General features: G+C 43.5%; 2 protein-coding genes across 2 annotated transcripts in view; both read right to left on the bottom strand.

Moving 5' to 3' along the window:
- nr1i2 (nuclear receptor subfamily 1, group I, member 2) overlaps window positions 1–7,480 on the bottom strand; it is a 20,638-nt gene extending 13,158 nt beyond the window's left edge. Inside the window, exons 1-3 of the mRNA XM_063214645.1 lie at window positions 7,401–7,480; window positions 3,038–3,210; window positions 99–229 (exon numbers count right to left, since the gene is read on the bottom strand). Of these exons, the coding sequence (XP_063070715.1) occupies window positions 99–229; window positions 3,038–3,192 (286 nt within the window). The 5' untranslated portion in view covers window positions 3,193–3,210; window positions 7,401–7,480. The remainder of the gene's footprint in view (window positions 1–98; window positions 230–3,037; window positions 3,211–7,400) is intronic.
- A 1,714-nt stretch (window positions 7,481–9,194) lies between these two features.
- cfap91 (cilia and flagella associated protein 91) overlaps window positions 9,195–15,000 on the bottom strand; it is a 32,254-nt gene continuing 26,448 nt past the window's right edge. Inside the window, exons 14-17 of the mRNA XM_063213946.1 lie at window positions 14,921–15,000; window positions 14,035–14,183; window positions 9,919–10,010; window positions 9,195–9,639 (exon numbers count right to left, since the gene is read on the bottom strand). The exon at window positions 14,921–15,000 is cut by the window's right edge and continues 142 nt beyond it. Of these exons, the coding sequence (XP_063070016.1) occupies window positions 9,401–9,639; window positions 9,919–10,010; window positions 14,035–14,183; window positions 14,921–15,000 (560 nt within the window). The 3' untranslated portion in view covers window positions 9,195–9,400. The remainder of the gene's footprint in view (window positions 9,640–9,918; window positions 10,011–14,034; window positions 14,184–14,920) is intronic.

Below are 15,000 nucleotides of genomic sequence, written 5' to 3'. Positions count from 1 at the left end.
AGACAGACAGACCATGGGAGACACAGACAGATACAGACAGATACATGGACGGACAAACAGACAAACAATCAGAGATATAGTCCGAGCTGCTCACTCACTCTCCCTCCTCATGCCGATGGAGAGGCACTTCTGCAGGCGACAGGCCTGGCACTGCCGCCGGTTGCTCTTGGTGATGACGCAGTTCCTCTGGAAGGGACACTTGAAGCTCTCCGGCCTCTTCATCGCCCTCCTGAGGTGTGGAAGAGAACAGACAAGAAGAGACCACATGACTACATACAGTGAGTGCTAGCCTACTATCTTACGTTAACGCAACATTATGCAAGATCTTTATAGTCATCCTGTGGTGGGAAAGGAACAGGGGAAGCCGACAGGGGGTAGGACAAAGGAGTCAGTTGTCCCGGGCCCAGGGAGAGGGGGGGACTGAGTGGGGGGACCATTCAGATAACTTTTTCACAAGGGCCTAGCCAAAGCTGTCAGCGGCCCTGGGAAAAAACACATGCAAAATGAGAAACAAGAGTGTGACTCTAGTCTAGCGCTACGTCTGACATTAAAGCGACATTATGTATTCTCTTCACTTCACCGCCCTCCTGCGGTGATAATGGAAGAGGACAAAGACAGACACCTGGTAAAGAGGCATTGGAGCACCACTCTGTCTTATATCAAAACCACATTAGACTTTCTGTATCATCACATTGCACACTTACTACAAAAGACTGAAGATGTGCATATATCATCTACAGTACAGTAAACACGTCATTGCTTAACCAAGCAAATGTGCATTTTTAGATGCGTCCTAGCATCTCTATAAGAGGGTATGTCTGTCGGTCGGTCTGTCTGTCTGTCTGTCTGTCTGTCTGAAACACTTATTTTAAATTGTAATTCCATCCTGTGTCCACAAGGCGGCAGTGCATAGACAGACGCATCTTTGTCCGCCTGTCCGGGGGGTTACCACTGAAGGGGGTTACCACTGAAGGGGCTTCATCATCATCATCATCATCATCATCATCATCATCATCATCATCATCATCATCATCATCATCATCCTGCTCCTCCTCTTCTTCTTTATCGTCATCATCATCATCATCATCATCATCATCATCACCACCACCACCACATCACATGGTGGTGACCTTCCTCCTCAAAAACAGTGTGCTGTTATTAAACACCACTGATGGATCTGCACCACCACCATCAGCAGCAGCAGCAGCAACAGTAGAATACCCTCTTCCTCCTCCACCACATCCACATCACCACCACCACCATCATCAGCCATCACTATCTAAGGACACCACTTATGGGCACTTAACCCATTGATGCCTAAAGCACCTACAAAAAATGCCTAAACGCCTAAACGCTAAATGCCTAAGCCCTTGTTGGGAAAGTTGCCCTCAGCCTAAAAAAACCTAAATACGTAGCTTAGCCTCTGATGCACATAACATGAAATACGTTGCATTTAAGCCCTGGCCCTCATCTTGCATTAGAAAGTGTTCATTCAGCTGTAACATACCCATATTTTTATTAAAAAAGCTAAAATCTCAAGAGCAGCAGCGTATGTCACTCCAGGCACTAAAGGTAAAACAACATACTGTATACGAGTCATCAGGCTAAAATGGGTTAAGGACACTCCTCCTTCTCCTCTTGCTGCTACTCCTCCATCTCCTCTTCATCATCATCATCATCATCATCATCATCATCATCATCATCAAAGGGCAGTCATGGATAAGCGGTTAGGGTGCCAGACTTGTAGTCCAAAGGTTGCCGGTTCGACGACCCGTCAGGTTGGTGGGGGGAGTAATTTACCAGTGCTCTCCGCCATCCTCCTCCATGACTATGACTGAGGTACCCTGACCGTGGTACTGTCCCGCCGCATTGATCCCTTTCTGGCGCCATTGGGGGCTGCCCCCTTTCACGGGTCGGGCATGAATGCAATTTCGTGGTGTGCTGTGTCACAATGACAATGGGAGTTGGAGTTTCCCATTTGGGCTTTCACTTTCATCATATTCTTCATCACATCCGAGTCAATGGCAATGGCAACCTTTTGATGTCATTCATTATTACCATATGTCGTTGATAATGGACCACCTCCAGCAAGTACAAGTACTGAATCTGTTCCATTAACGTGAGCACCAAGGACTCCAATGGCATGAACACACACACACACACACAAACACACACACACACACACACACACACACACACACACACACACACACACACACACACACACACACACACACACACACACACACACACACACACACACAACCTGGGTATTAATCATGGTCGTCTGCTGGCTATTTGCCAACCTTAAAACAATTAGGTGCGTTGTCTGAGTCTTCTCTTATCTATTTTGATTATCAGTAAGAGTCAAGGACAAAGATGAAACGTTAACATGCTCCAACAAGTCATCTTCTCTCTTTCTCTACTCTTCTTATCACTCTTGCGTAATGTTATGAAACCTCAAGACAGTGGTCTGCAAAGTCAGTCTTATCTTCTTTAGGTAAGACATACTTCCCAATTTCAGGCCTTTACACGTATAGGGTGGCTTTAAGAGATTGCTCCAGTTTTAAGTATGTTGTTAGCAAAATGGCAATGACCTAGTTGTAATGTATTCTAAAGACTCACATGTGTCATGCCATTCTGGTGAAGTATTATAGGAGGTAAAGTCTTTTCACAGACTAGTACAGAGTTCAACTGGTGGAACGTTGGACATTATGAGGTTACCTGATCACCGGTATCTTTTACAGTAGTGGTGCGCAATCATTTTTGATCAAACTCACCTTGACCTCACGATAAACCCGTCAATGCCCTTCTTACTATTAAAATATTGAAGAGACTAATCACTTTTCATTTGTGTGTGTGTGTCTGTGTGTGTTTTGTGTGTGTACATGTGTGTGTGTGTGTGTGTGTGTGTGTGTGTGTGTTTTGTGTGTGTACATGTGTGTGTGTGTGTGTGTGTGTGTGCGTGTGCGCGCGCGCGAGAGTGTGTGTCTGCGCATGCTTGTGTGAGTCTGTGAGTGTGTGTTCCTCAGCATACCTGAAGAAGCCCTTGCATCCTTCGCAGGTCATGGCGTTGAAGTGGTACCCGTTGGCCTGGTCTCCACACACCTGGCAGATCTTGGGCTCCTCATCCTCCTCCTCTTCCTCTTCCTCAGAAGTCTTCGCCTGCTGCTGCTCCTCTTCCTCACTCATGCTGATCCCCCTGCAGAGCTGGCCAACAACATTGAGGCTACGTTGAAGAGTTCAGATGCAAAACCCCCTAACTCCATTTCTGAAGACCTGCACTTTTATATTTTTAGAGAAACCTGTTGTTGGTTTGGTTTACATTCATGTACTTGATAATACATATTAATAGTTATATTACATGAATACAATTTTAAAAATGGCAATTTTGATAGCTTTGTATTAAATAAAAATGAATTAAGATTATTTTCTGAAATGGCACTTAGAGGGTTTTGCATCTGAACTCTTCATATGGTGACGATCAAAACAGAAGACACAGAAGTAGCGTCTCCTCTTCAATTTTCCGATGCCTTTTTACACAAGGACGATTGCGAGTGAAAATGACAAAACATGTTATCGTAAGTGTCTTTCTTTTACACGGCAGCCTCGCCATCAGGGTCTGAAGACGCAAACATCTGTGTAACGTGAAGGTGTATGGGACCATTGGGACGTGTATATGTTTTGGCTTTTTTGCCGATAAGACGGAGGCGCAACCCGGGTCATCTTCAAAACTCCCAACTCTGGAAGGAGTCTTCAGATTTTTGCATCTTCAAGCCCTGATGGCGGGATCGCGATATAAACGTAAGGCACTTCTGATCAAATATATTTTGTCAACTTCCCTTGCAATCGCCCTCATATAAACGGCCCTTAGAGTGACAGTGAAGATTTTCAGTCATGAGAGTGGAAAAGACATGCTTCCATGATCTTAACCCAGTAAGACACAGCCCCTGTTATGATGACATTATTACACTTATTTTTTCCAAATCGACTTACTATACAGTTATTTAGACACAGGGTATTGGTTTACAGTCCCTGGAGCAATGTGGGGTTAAGTGCCTAGCTCAAGGGCACCACAGCCATGGATGGAGGTGTAGGGAGGACTGGTAAGGCTGAGATTTAAACCTGCAACTCTCCGATCTGTACTATGGTGATATAATTTTTTCAGTGAATTGAAGAAGTAAAGCATCAATCTCGTCACATAATAAATAAGGGAAAATCTGAAGAGAACGGACCTTTACTCCTTCAATTCTTTTTTTTCATTCATCCAGGTCATGATATTCAAGGATGTTCACTCTTCATTCTAACAAGCATCTTCCGTTTTGGTGACTTAGGAAGTAATAGACTTTTCTACACCCTATTGACCTATTGACATAAGACTCACCCCTCCTAACCTAGGCTATTTTCACTATTCATGCTCCTGTAAACACACACTCACACACAAACACATAGCCCCAGTCCCCCCCACACACACAGCACAGCACAGCACAGCACAGCACAGCACAGCACAGCACAGCACAGCACAGCACAGCACAGCACAGCACAGCACAGCACAGCACAGCACAGCACAGCACAGCACGGCGTGACCCTGAGGGGTTAAATAAGGTCTCTTCCTTTTATACCATTGTGTTGTATTGATTTGGTAGGACCTTGCCTTGAGATTCCATTTAAGATGACTATGGCTATGGTACCTTGTTATTGCTATCTAAAAATAGTAAACACATAACATGTGTATTGCTCTTTCTTATACTCATTAGAGTAGCTCTTTGAATCCTTCGCCCATCCCCCACTTTCCAGCCCAAGAAGCTACAATCTTCAAGAAGCTCCAAGATGAAGTCCAGTTGCTTACACCTAGGGCTGAACTGGGCCTGAAAGAATGCCCTGGCATCTAGGCCCTATCTAAATTGAGAGGCAGTCTCTAAAAAACACAAAAAAGCCCCACAGCATCAGCCCATCAGTCTAGTCGGCCCATGGGGAAATGCCCTGTGTGGCAGATGTTCGTCCAGCCAGCTTACAACAAAACTCGAAGAACATACAGTATGTTACCAATGTGTTGCACTAACCATCAGAGAGCCAAGCCATTTCATAGACACATAATGTCACTGTTTTTGGCAATGCAAAGCTGTCATACCCAACCTAACCTATCTGGACAAAAGGTTAATCAATCAATCAATCAATCAATCAATCAACCATGATGATCCAGCATCATCAGACTCATTTCTAAATGGGTTGGCAGGTTTGTTTATCATGTCCAAGATTCAATACCTGATGAAATGCAGCTACAGTATATAGTAATACTTAACAGTTCAACTGACGGTCAACTCACACACTTGCCTGAAATTCAATCTTCTGCTGTTTCCTCTCTGTAGCAAGTGGACCGAGTAAACTGCAAACCGAGTTTACCTTTGCGTACCAATAAAGTTGAACTGAACTGAACTGAACAGGTCACAGTTGACCACATAACGATACACACATTTTCCCTCCAAACCAGAGGGTTTGTTGGGGTCAATACTCTTGACAGATGAGTCCAAAGTAGAGTTATTTGGTCACAATCAAAACTGCCATGTTTGGAAAAAGTCAACACTGCAAATGAAGAGTACAACCTCCTTCAAACAGTGAAGCATGGTGATGGAAATGTTTTCTTTTAATGGTTTTCTTTTTAAAAAACAAAAACATTGACCACGTCTGGAGGGTTCATATACTTTCAAGCATCACTGTATGTTTGTTGTGTAAATGCTTGCCTTTGTGTACGTGTGTGTGTGTGTGTGTGTGTGTGTGTGTGTGCGTGTGCGTGCGATAACAAAGAATATCATTTGAAGCCATGAAGGAGAGCAGTGAGTCAGACACCTTGGGTAAATAAAGGCCCATATAGACTGCATCATATGAGGTTTTAAAATGATCATAAAAGAAAGTTTGTGAAGAGAAAACATATTTATTTCACCCCCTTAATGAAATGTGCATGGTTGCTGGTGTACTGTACAGTATATCACGTAAGTGAGTACACCCAAGATCTCTCTCTGGTAGGCTATACATAATAAGTGATAACCCTGGCTAAGTTAACCTACAAGGAGTGGTAAACCTGCTAACGCACGGGTGTCATAGTAACTTCTATTAGATGATTTACCACTGCCGGTACCAGAAGGTTAATTTAACCTGGTTTACTAATGGGCAAGGTTCTAGGAATAGCCTCCAAGAACAAAACAGGAATACCATGAAAATATTTCAACCATTGCCATCAGTGACAAGGCGTCTGGACTGGAAATCTATTATGATCCAGGTTTCATTTAATCTATAGATGAATGCAGTCCGTAACCGGTTAACAGACAACAGAGCATGGTATCAAGTAACGTCAAAACCTGTAAATCCAGTCTGACGTGCGGGTGATTAATTTAAGAGAACAGTCTGAATGATTTGACAACAAAACACACAGCCTACTGGGGTTAACAATTAACAGTAGCTAACCTGGCTTCTGTTTATTTGAATACCCTTGAGTATTCACTATGCAAGATAGCCTGTGCATTTTTTTTTAATATAATTTAATTGATATTTGATTCAATTTTATTACAAAATAATTCTGATTTTTTTTTTAAATCTAAGACATAGTAGGTTATGGTTGTTGTATGAGAGATCAAGAGATGATTAAAATGCATTGAAATTAATTTTGTCATTGTGATAATGGCATAAAAAAACAATAAAATTTCAAGTTTCGAATGTTACCTATTAGGCCCTTTCATATTTGAAGTTGCATAGGCCATGTCAAGCCTTAAGGGACCATGCTGTGCTCAGACATTCCAATGCAGGCTAAGTTCTGGTTGCTGTGAACTGAAACTCAGGGTCAGTCTACCTGCTGTAGACAGGTAGCCTAAATAGACCGGACACATGCGTCCCCAAAACGTATACTTTTGGTGAAACGCTTGGACTCAACACATTTCTTCAACACAGTCAATAGGCTACCTCGATCTCGGACGGGAGAGAACCTTTGCACTTCAGTCAACTTCGCTAACGCAAGGCAAGGCACAAAGGGCACATTTCGAGTACCTTCAGTGCATGCGCACATTCCCAAGCGTGCGTAAAAATACTAAACTACACTGCAGCCTAACTAGGCTGTTTATATTTGGATTTGTCTAGCCTATATGTAGTCTAAAAGCCATACCCGATACACTCAGAATACATTTAAGGAAAGTGGAATCATCATTTTAGATATTGTTTAGACTACTGTTGTTTATTCGGCGGTGGGTCAATAAAGACGAGAAAGTCAATTTCGCTACCAAGTAGCGCGCAACCACCCAAGTCACCAAAAATGTGACACCCAATCTCTGCAATGGTAAAACATGTGACAATAAAATCCTGACAGGTAAGCGCCAAAACTAATATCACAAGCTACATGTCATGGTACTTACAAGCACATCGTAGTTCGACTCTCACATACCATCGCCGAAACAAACCATACTAGCGGTGAGCTCAGCTTCTGTCATCTAACATTTCGATTTTTCCCCTCCAGGGAGCTCCGACAAAATAAGGACGCGGAGTTGTCACTTGTCACATCGACGTGCTGGTGTGTAGAACTGCGCTCAATTCATTTCCTGGTTACGAGAGTGAAGGGAAACACCTCCCAGCAGAGGATACAGTCTGAAACGTGTGGTTTACCCGTCGCTCTGGCAGCGCACTGATGGCACGATGGTGCGCTCACAGTTGATTCAGACAAATGCGCAAATGCGAGTTAATTACACACACAAGAATGTTGGCCTATTTGGTGGAAAGGGAATGTCATTACAAGAGGTACACTGTGTGAGATTTTTTGTTGTTTATTTCCAGAATTCAGGCTACCCATTCACTAATGTTACCTTTTTCATGAATACTTACCACCACCATCAAATTTAAGTAGGCTATTCATTATGACTGGAAAATTGCATTTTTCATACATGAAAAGGGGGATCTTCATGGTCCACCATTTTGAATTTCCAGAAATAGCCATTTTTAGCTGCAAAAATGACTGTACTTGGGCCATACTAGAAAATATTAGTTTATTACTTAGTAAACTTTCATAAAAGATCAAATTTGGTAATAGGCAGCCAAGTTTCAATGACCTTTTTTTTCATTTTTCATCATTTTTCAATGACCATTTTGACCATTTCCTGCACAGTGTACCTTTAAATGATGGACATTGTTAAAATCTCAGTACTTTTGGAAGTTGGAACCTTGGTCTAGTGCATTTTCAATAACTTTATGTAAACTGTGGTGAACGCTCCATCGTGCTCCCATCCCCATTAGTAGGCTATCACATCCAGAAGGTGGTGGTAAACTAATATTAATGTTGTCTGTGTAGAATGTGAGAAAAAAGGTTCTTACAGGTTAATATAAACGTGCCGTAGGCCTACCCAGGATGCGGTTTGGCAGTCCATGCGCAGTGTGCAGGGGGCTGAGTAGATAAGAAATTAGTTATTTTGTAGAAAAGTTCTGATGTGCTTTATCATTTCGATGGATTGTTTAGATCAATGACATCTATTATTATGAATAAAAGGTGTTCCTGTAAGAGGGCATCAATATCATTATCACCATTCCTTCCTCTGGAATTCCTGATGATGTTGCCCTGGATGCTCCTCAGCAGAGCAGGCAAACCAGCAGCATGATGGGGGTGCTTGGTGCATGAAAAAAATGCAGTGTTAATTCAACATTATGAGAGTATTCTGGGACCCATAGTACACTAGAACAGTGGTTCTTAACCTGGGGTGCGGACACCCCCTGGGGGTGCACCAGAGATTGCAGGGGGTCCGCGGAATGTTGTCTGTGACCACAATTCTGTTTGCAAACATCCTAATTAGACCAAATCAAAACCAAATTAAAACATGTTTTGCTCATTTAAAATCATTATTGATTTTAAGTTATTGAGTTGTCTCGAACGAGAATCATTGTAATTGATCACTTTCCTCCATTTTTAGCGTGTACATACCTGGAGAAATTTGGGTTGGGGTGTGCGCATCTTATCTTGGACACAGGTAAGGGGGTGCTTTAAGAAAAAAAAAAAGGTTAAGAACCACTGCACTAGAAGATGTTAAATCGACTCTCAAAGTGTTGAATTGATACTGCAAGGGGGTGGAAGTGGATGCCTCCTCCACCTGCTGCACCACTAACACACTTACACTTTTTCATTATTACTAACAGAAGACTACACATTGAACACATTATTATAATAATGAATTGATGCATAGCATTTTAATAAAGTCTTATTCCTCTGTCAGAAGTCATCGTCATCTCTTCGGGCGACACAAACACACATCTCATCCCCAAACCAAAAGGTGTTCCCAAAGAACATCGCCATTAACGTCGTCAGTTCCGTGCTCTGGGGTTCCTGACGTTGCCCAAGGGGGATCCTCAGCAACGGGCCAAGCCAGCGGCACGGTCAGATTGCTGGGACAGCCGATGTGTTGGCTGCAGGAGTGGAGGTGGAGGTGGAGGTGGAGGTGGAAGCGGCGTCCTCCTCCACCTGCCGGACCACGTCCTGCATGAGGCTGGTGGAGGCGCGGTCGGAGGGCGAGGCCAGCCTGGGGGCCCTGGAGGAGGCCACGGTGGCGCTCTCTGCTGCCTCACTGTGGACGATGGAGCGCGCTGCATGCAGGTGCCGCCTCTGACTATGCTTCACTTTTTTTGGGGGGGGGCGGGTATAAAGGATATAAAGGGTAGTTCACACCAAGAGACAGATGACTTAAGTGCGCATAACAGTGTTGCAGTGTATGAGACTGTGCGTTTTATCACCATGACAATGTTGCAGTAGTTTATTTTGTTATTGGTCATATATACAGTATACACTACACTAAATGCATCTGTTCCAAGTGTGTGTTACTGTGTAAGCACAAGCATGCATGCATTGCGCGCACACACACACACACACAGTACCACCACCTTTCCATTTCAACTGACCTTTGTCTCTGATGGAGATCTTCTGAATCTCTGGTAGGAGGAAGCTGTAGACAAGCTCTGACACTATCTCCTCGGACTGCAAGGTACTGCGCCTGGGATAGAGGAGAACACACGTTTAAACGTTAACACACTGGTATTCAAAGTGACTTGCAGGTCTCAGAAATAATTAGTGCTGCACCGATACCGATACCAGTATCGGTGGATTGGTGGATCGGCACTAAAATGGTGGTATCGTATCGGCGAGTACCAACAAATAGGGCACTGATACCATTTGCAGGTGCTTGTATGACACTTTAACAGCCTTGAAATTAGTTATTTCATAGAGATATTTTAAAAGTATAAAAAGTTTTCCTGGATTCAATTTGTATTATTTTTTTTCCTGTTTCACAAAGGTAGGCCGCAGCCTGATAAAGCCATGCGATAATTTTACATCCAAGTGGTATGCACTACAGCCCTTCATATATACATTTCAAATAGGGTGGTATAGGTATCGTCCGATACTGCACAGCCAGGTATCGGTATCGGGGCCAAAAAATGGTATCGGTGCAACACTGGAAATAATAAATTTCCTACATATAGTCAATGCCCAGGTGCTGATGATGTGCTGTTGTAAGTAATGCAGAAAACAAGAGTACCGGTAGATGAATCACTGTCCACTGGTGGATTTAGTTTGGCTGCCTTACTATTATGATTATTATTATTATTATTATTATTATTATTATTTTAGTGAACATGCTTTATTAAGTGAACCTGGCAAGGCTTGAGTGAAACGAGTTGTTCACCAAAACATTAATGGGAGCCCTCTCACATTACCTTGTCCTGGGTTTGGCAAAAGATTTGCCCTGGGACAAAAAAGGGCACGGGCATTTCTGCTTGGGGCCCTCTAAATCATCATGGACCAGTCTCTAAGAAAATACTGAAAACCCAACAGTATTGGCCAGTGAGGGCTGTCGGCCCACTGAGCCTGTTTACATTACCACAGTAATCGGGTTATAAACAGGTTGTTACAGTAATTGGAATAAACAGGTTATTGGAGTAAACCGTTTATTGTCGTTTACATGCAGTCTTTCGGTTACATGTGTTCCACTCAAATGTGTGACACGAAACTAGAATTCAAGGTTTGTGATTGGCTACTTGTCATTCTAGAATGTCAATAACCTCATAATGACCCGATTATACTGGATACATGTCTTGAGAAATCAGTTTATTGGCCAAAAACCTACCTGTGCGAATCAGATTTCTCATAAACCGATAACTGCAATAAACCGATTATTATAAACAGTTTATTCAGTTTACATGGTCACTTGAATAAACCGGTTACTCCAAAAACCTGATCATAAACGGTTTATTGATATACATATAAATGGGCTCACTGAGAAATGCCATGTAGGCTATGTCAGATTACCTGCCCCCGCCTAGGTGCAGCACATTTACAAATTGATGAAACATGGTGATGGTTTTGCCGGCGTTATTTTCATTAAAAAAAGAAACAAATAAATAACCCCACTGTTGCTCTGAGGCCAATGTGCATTGTCCATCTGACAGCACACCACAGAGCATAAAAGACATGGATGTCTGATTTATTGACAGCTCAACAATGGGTACCATCTCAGAGCAGTTTTGTCCTTTCTGGATGTAATTATTTGTGTGAAAAGCATGTTTAAATTACATCATACAGTAATTGGTTGAAGGTGAGAGCACCTCTGTGCCTCTCTCTGCTCCCTTAATTAAATCGCATGGTGGCATTGTGCTTTTTTTGCCGGCGTTGTGTACTTAGAGACTCAATTGAATGAAGATTGAATGAGTGTGAGGTCCTTGAGGTTTTTTTTTTAAGAAAAGGCTTAAAAAAGCAGATAAATAATGAGGCCGTTTTTCGATTGAATCTTTTGGTCCTGTCTTTTAGAGTGAGCTTTCTGTACAATGTCTTTGCAAGTGTTGAACATAAAATGAAAGCAGTAACTACTGTAACTAAAAGGTATTACAGTAACAGCATGATACCGAAAAAATATTCTTCTCCTCTTTGGTCTGTATTGAAATAGGACGGTCGAACAAGGTGACTGGAAATGAGTGGGAGAGAGAAATGGGGAAGAATAACGACCAAGGTAACAACAAGGTAACGACCTTGGGCCGGGAGTCCCCAGCTTCATGGTATGGCACACTAGCCCACTGATTCATGTGCCCCAAGCAGCCATGCGCCCCTTAAGGCAGCCTGCATGGTGGACATCCAACTGAATCAAACTATATTGTGGAGGACGGAGGAGCAAAGGCATAGTGAGAAGTAGAACATTGGCGACCTCATATTTCCATCAAGTTGCGACTGAGTTCCCAACATGCAGAGTCAGCCTTACACGAGGTAAATGTAAATCATTATATCAATTAATTAATAACAGGGAGCACGATGGCTAAATGACCTACAGTAAGACGCCGTACCATTACGCCAGCGACCTGGGTTTGATTCTGAGGGCCTTTGCCGATCCTTTGCCGAAGTCATTCCAATCTGATTTCGCATTTTTTTTTGGTAAAGTCGGTTATCACAGTGAGTTCGCACACCACTGCCTGATGACGCACAGCCCACCTCTGTGCCACATTTGGCATAATGACGGAAATCAATTAGAGAAGGTGCTCACTAGCTCGTTAACCATGACTCATGGTTAACGAGCTACCTCCAAAGCCAGGTCAAAAGGCCCTGTTATAATGAATGTCAGTAAGTGATTGAGGATTAAGAACAGTGGCAGGACAGTACTCTATACTTAAGACCAGTCAAAAAAATAACCATGAAGTAAATTGCTATTTAATAACCATAGTCATTGGCATTGACAGAATTCACTTAAAGTAGCTTCACCCTTTGTGAATTTTGTTACCCTGTGTTCTGTAATTATGAACTGCTTGCGTCAGAACCCGTTGACTGGTTTGCAATCTGGTTGCCAGGGTAGTGTCATCTCAATGGATTTGAATCAACGGGCTAAGGAAATAAAGTCTGAAGGCTTTCAAATCATCTTTTCAGATGATTTACTAATCATCTGTCTTAAACTCGTCTCTTAAACTCTATACTGTTTTGGGCACAGAGCAAACTCAGTTATATGGCAAAGTGTACATTATAGCATTAGATGGCCATTGAGTTACACAAATACTGGTGAACAAAGTAGGTAGTCAATTAGAGTCTATAGCCTCTGCAAAGCCATTCAGATAAACCTGTAGAGTAGGGAACAAAGTCATCAGCATCCTCAGATGAGGACAGTCATTTTCTGCTTAATTGGGAGCAGTGCCAAGAAGACTCTGTGAAAGACGTAACAACGTCAAAACATTGGCTGAAAATGACTTTCCACATCTGAAGATACTCAGTTGACTTTCTCCCCTACTTGAACTTAGTCCTCTCCCCTCCACCGGAATCCGGAAGGTAACTTTCTCTTCTATAAAACCGGTACAGTATTTTTTACACCAAAAGCAAAATGTTCTTCTTCTACAAGTAAGTGAAACATCTAGCTAGTCTGTTGACCTCGGTCTTGTTTCTCACTGGGTCCAATAGAGACTACATAACAAACAATCCACCCCCACTGCTGTTGAGGATGCTAAAATAGCAGAGAGAGCGGTGGTAGAGCACTCCAAAATCCCCAGGAGGAAACACTTAAATAACAGCATGGCACTCAAAAAAACAAAGGAGGGTTTTAGCTGTAGGAGTTGAACATGGGGTTAAAGATTGGCCCCAAATGATTAGTGCATTTTGAAAGTACCTTTTTGCTGGCTTAGTTGTCAGTTGTAATTGCAGTTGCACGACAACCTCTTGGTACTTGAAAACTGTTCACTTTTTTCAAAAGGCATGATTATAGATACTAGACTCCACTGGAGTAATAGACCACATCCCTGCTATGAATGAAAATCAAACATTTGCAAGTATATTTTCAGGCATGGAATTGAGGATAAAGGAGATCCGTGTGATTCCTGTCTCTAAATGTAAATTATCTGTTGGGCCTGACTGTATACTATAAGTGTACAGTGTGTGTGTGTGTGTGTGTGTGTGTGTGTGTGTGTGTGTGTGTGTGTGTGTGTGTGTGTGTGTGTGTGTGTGTGTGTGTGTGTGTGTGTGTGTGTGTGCGCGTGCGTGTGTGTGTGTCTTACGTGTCCTCCAGGGCATAGGCCACATTGTTGACCTCCTCTGCCAGCCTCTGGATCTCCTGGCGTGCCTGGCTGTCTGCTGTCTGCTCCACCGTACCCAGGATGATGTCCTCCAGATACACGTCCACCGTGTCCTGATGCACCTTCACCACCTACAGGGAGGACAGATGGGGAACTGAACATATGCATGCACACAACAGAACACACACCCATACACTGCTGCAAACTCGCACAAACTTGCGCCTCCTCTTGGCCTCTCTCTCTCTCTCTCTCTCTCTCTCTCTCTCTCTCTCTCTCTCTCTCTCTCTCTCTCTCTCTCTCTCTCTCTCTCTCTCTCACACACACACACACACACACACACACACACACACACACACACACCACTTCCTCATCTGTTTGAAGATGCATTCCTATTCGTGCCTCCTCCAGCTGTCAGCGTCCCTTTCTTTCTTTCTCTCTCTCTTAGCGCATTCAGGCCGACTGAGAACCGTGCTGGAGCCCGTTCCAGCACCTAATCGCGAACCGACCGTCGTGTTCACGCCACAGATATTTGCGTTCGCGAACCAGAAAATTGGTTCGCAATGCGAACCGCAAAATACTAGGTTTTTCTCTGCGAACCGTGACGACAGCGTGGTCGTCAGCAGGTTCATCCGGGTAACACAGTCACGTGCGGAAAAAGTTCAGAGCCCGGTATGAACACCGGCGGTTCGCAGACAAACACTTTAGTGCCGAACGTAACTGGTGCGAGCACCGACACCGGCTCCGTTCTGGTCGGCCTGAAAGCCATATCTCTCTCTCTCTCTCTCTCTCTCTCTCTCTCTCTCTCTCTCTCTCTCTCTCTCTCTCTCTCTCTCTCCTTCCTCTCTCTCTCTCTCTCGCTCTCCCTCACCTGTTTGAAGATGGCGTCCTCCTCGCGCCTCCTCTTCTCCTCCAGCTGTCGGCGTCCGCTCTCCTCGGCCTCCCTCATGC

This window comes from Engraulis encrasicolus, chromosome 13 (assembly GCF_034702125.1).
Source record: "Engraulis encrasicolus isolate BLACKSEA-1 chromosome 13, IST_EnEncr_1.0, whole genome shotgun sequence".
Taxonomy (NCBI): domain Eukaryota; kingdom Metazoa; phylum Chordata; class Actinopteri; order Clupeiformes; family Engraulidae; genus Engraulis; species Engraulis encrasicolus.
Note: the sequence above shows the minus strand (reverse complement) of the source record. Positions and strands in the feature narration are given on the sequence as shown.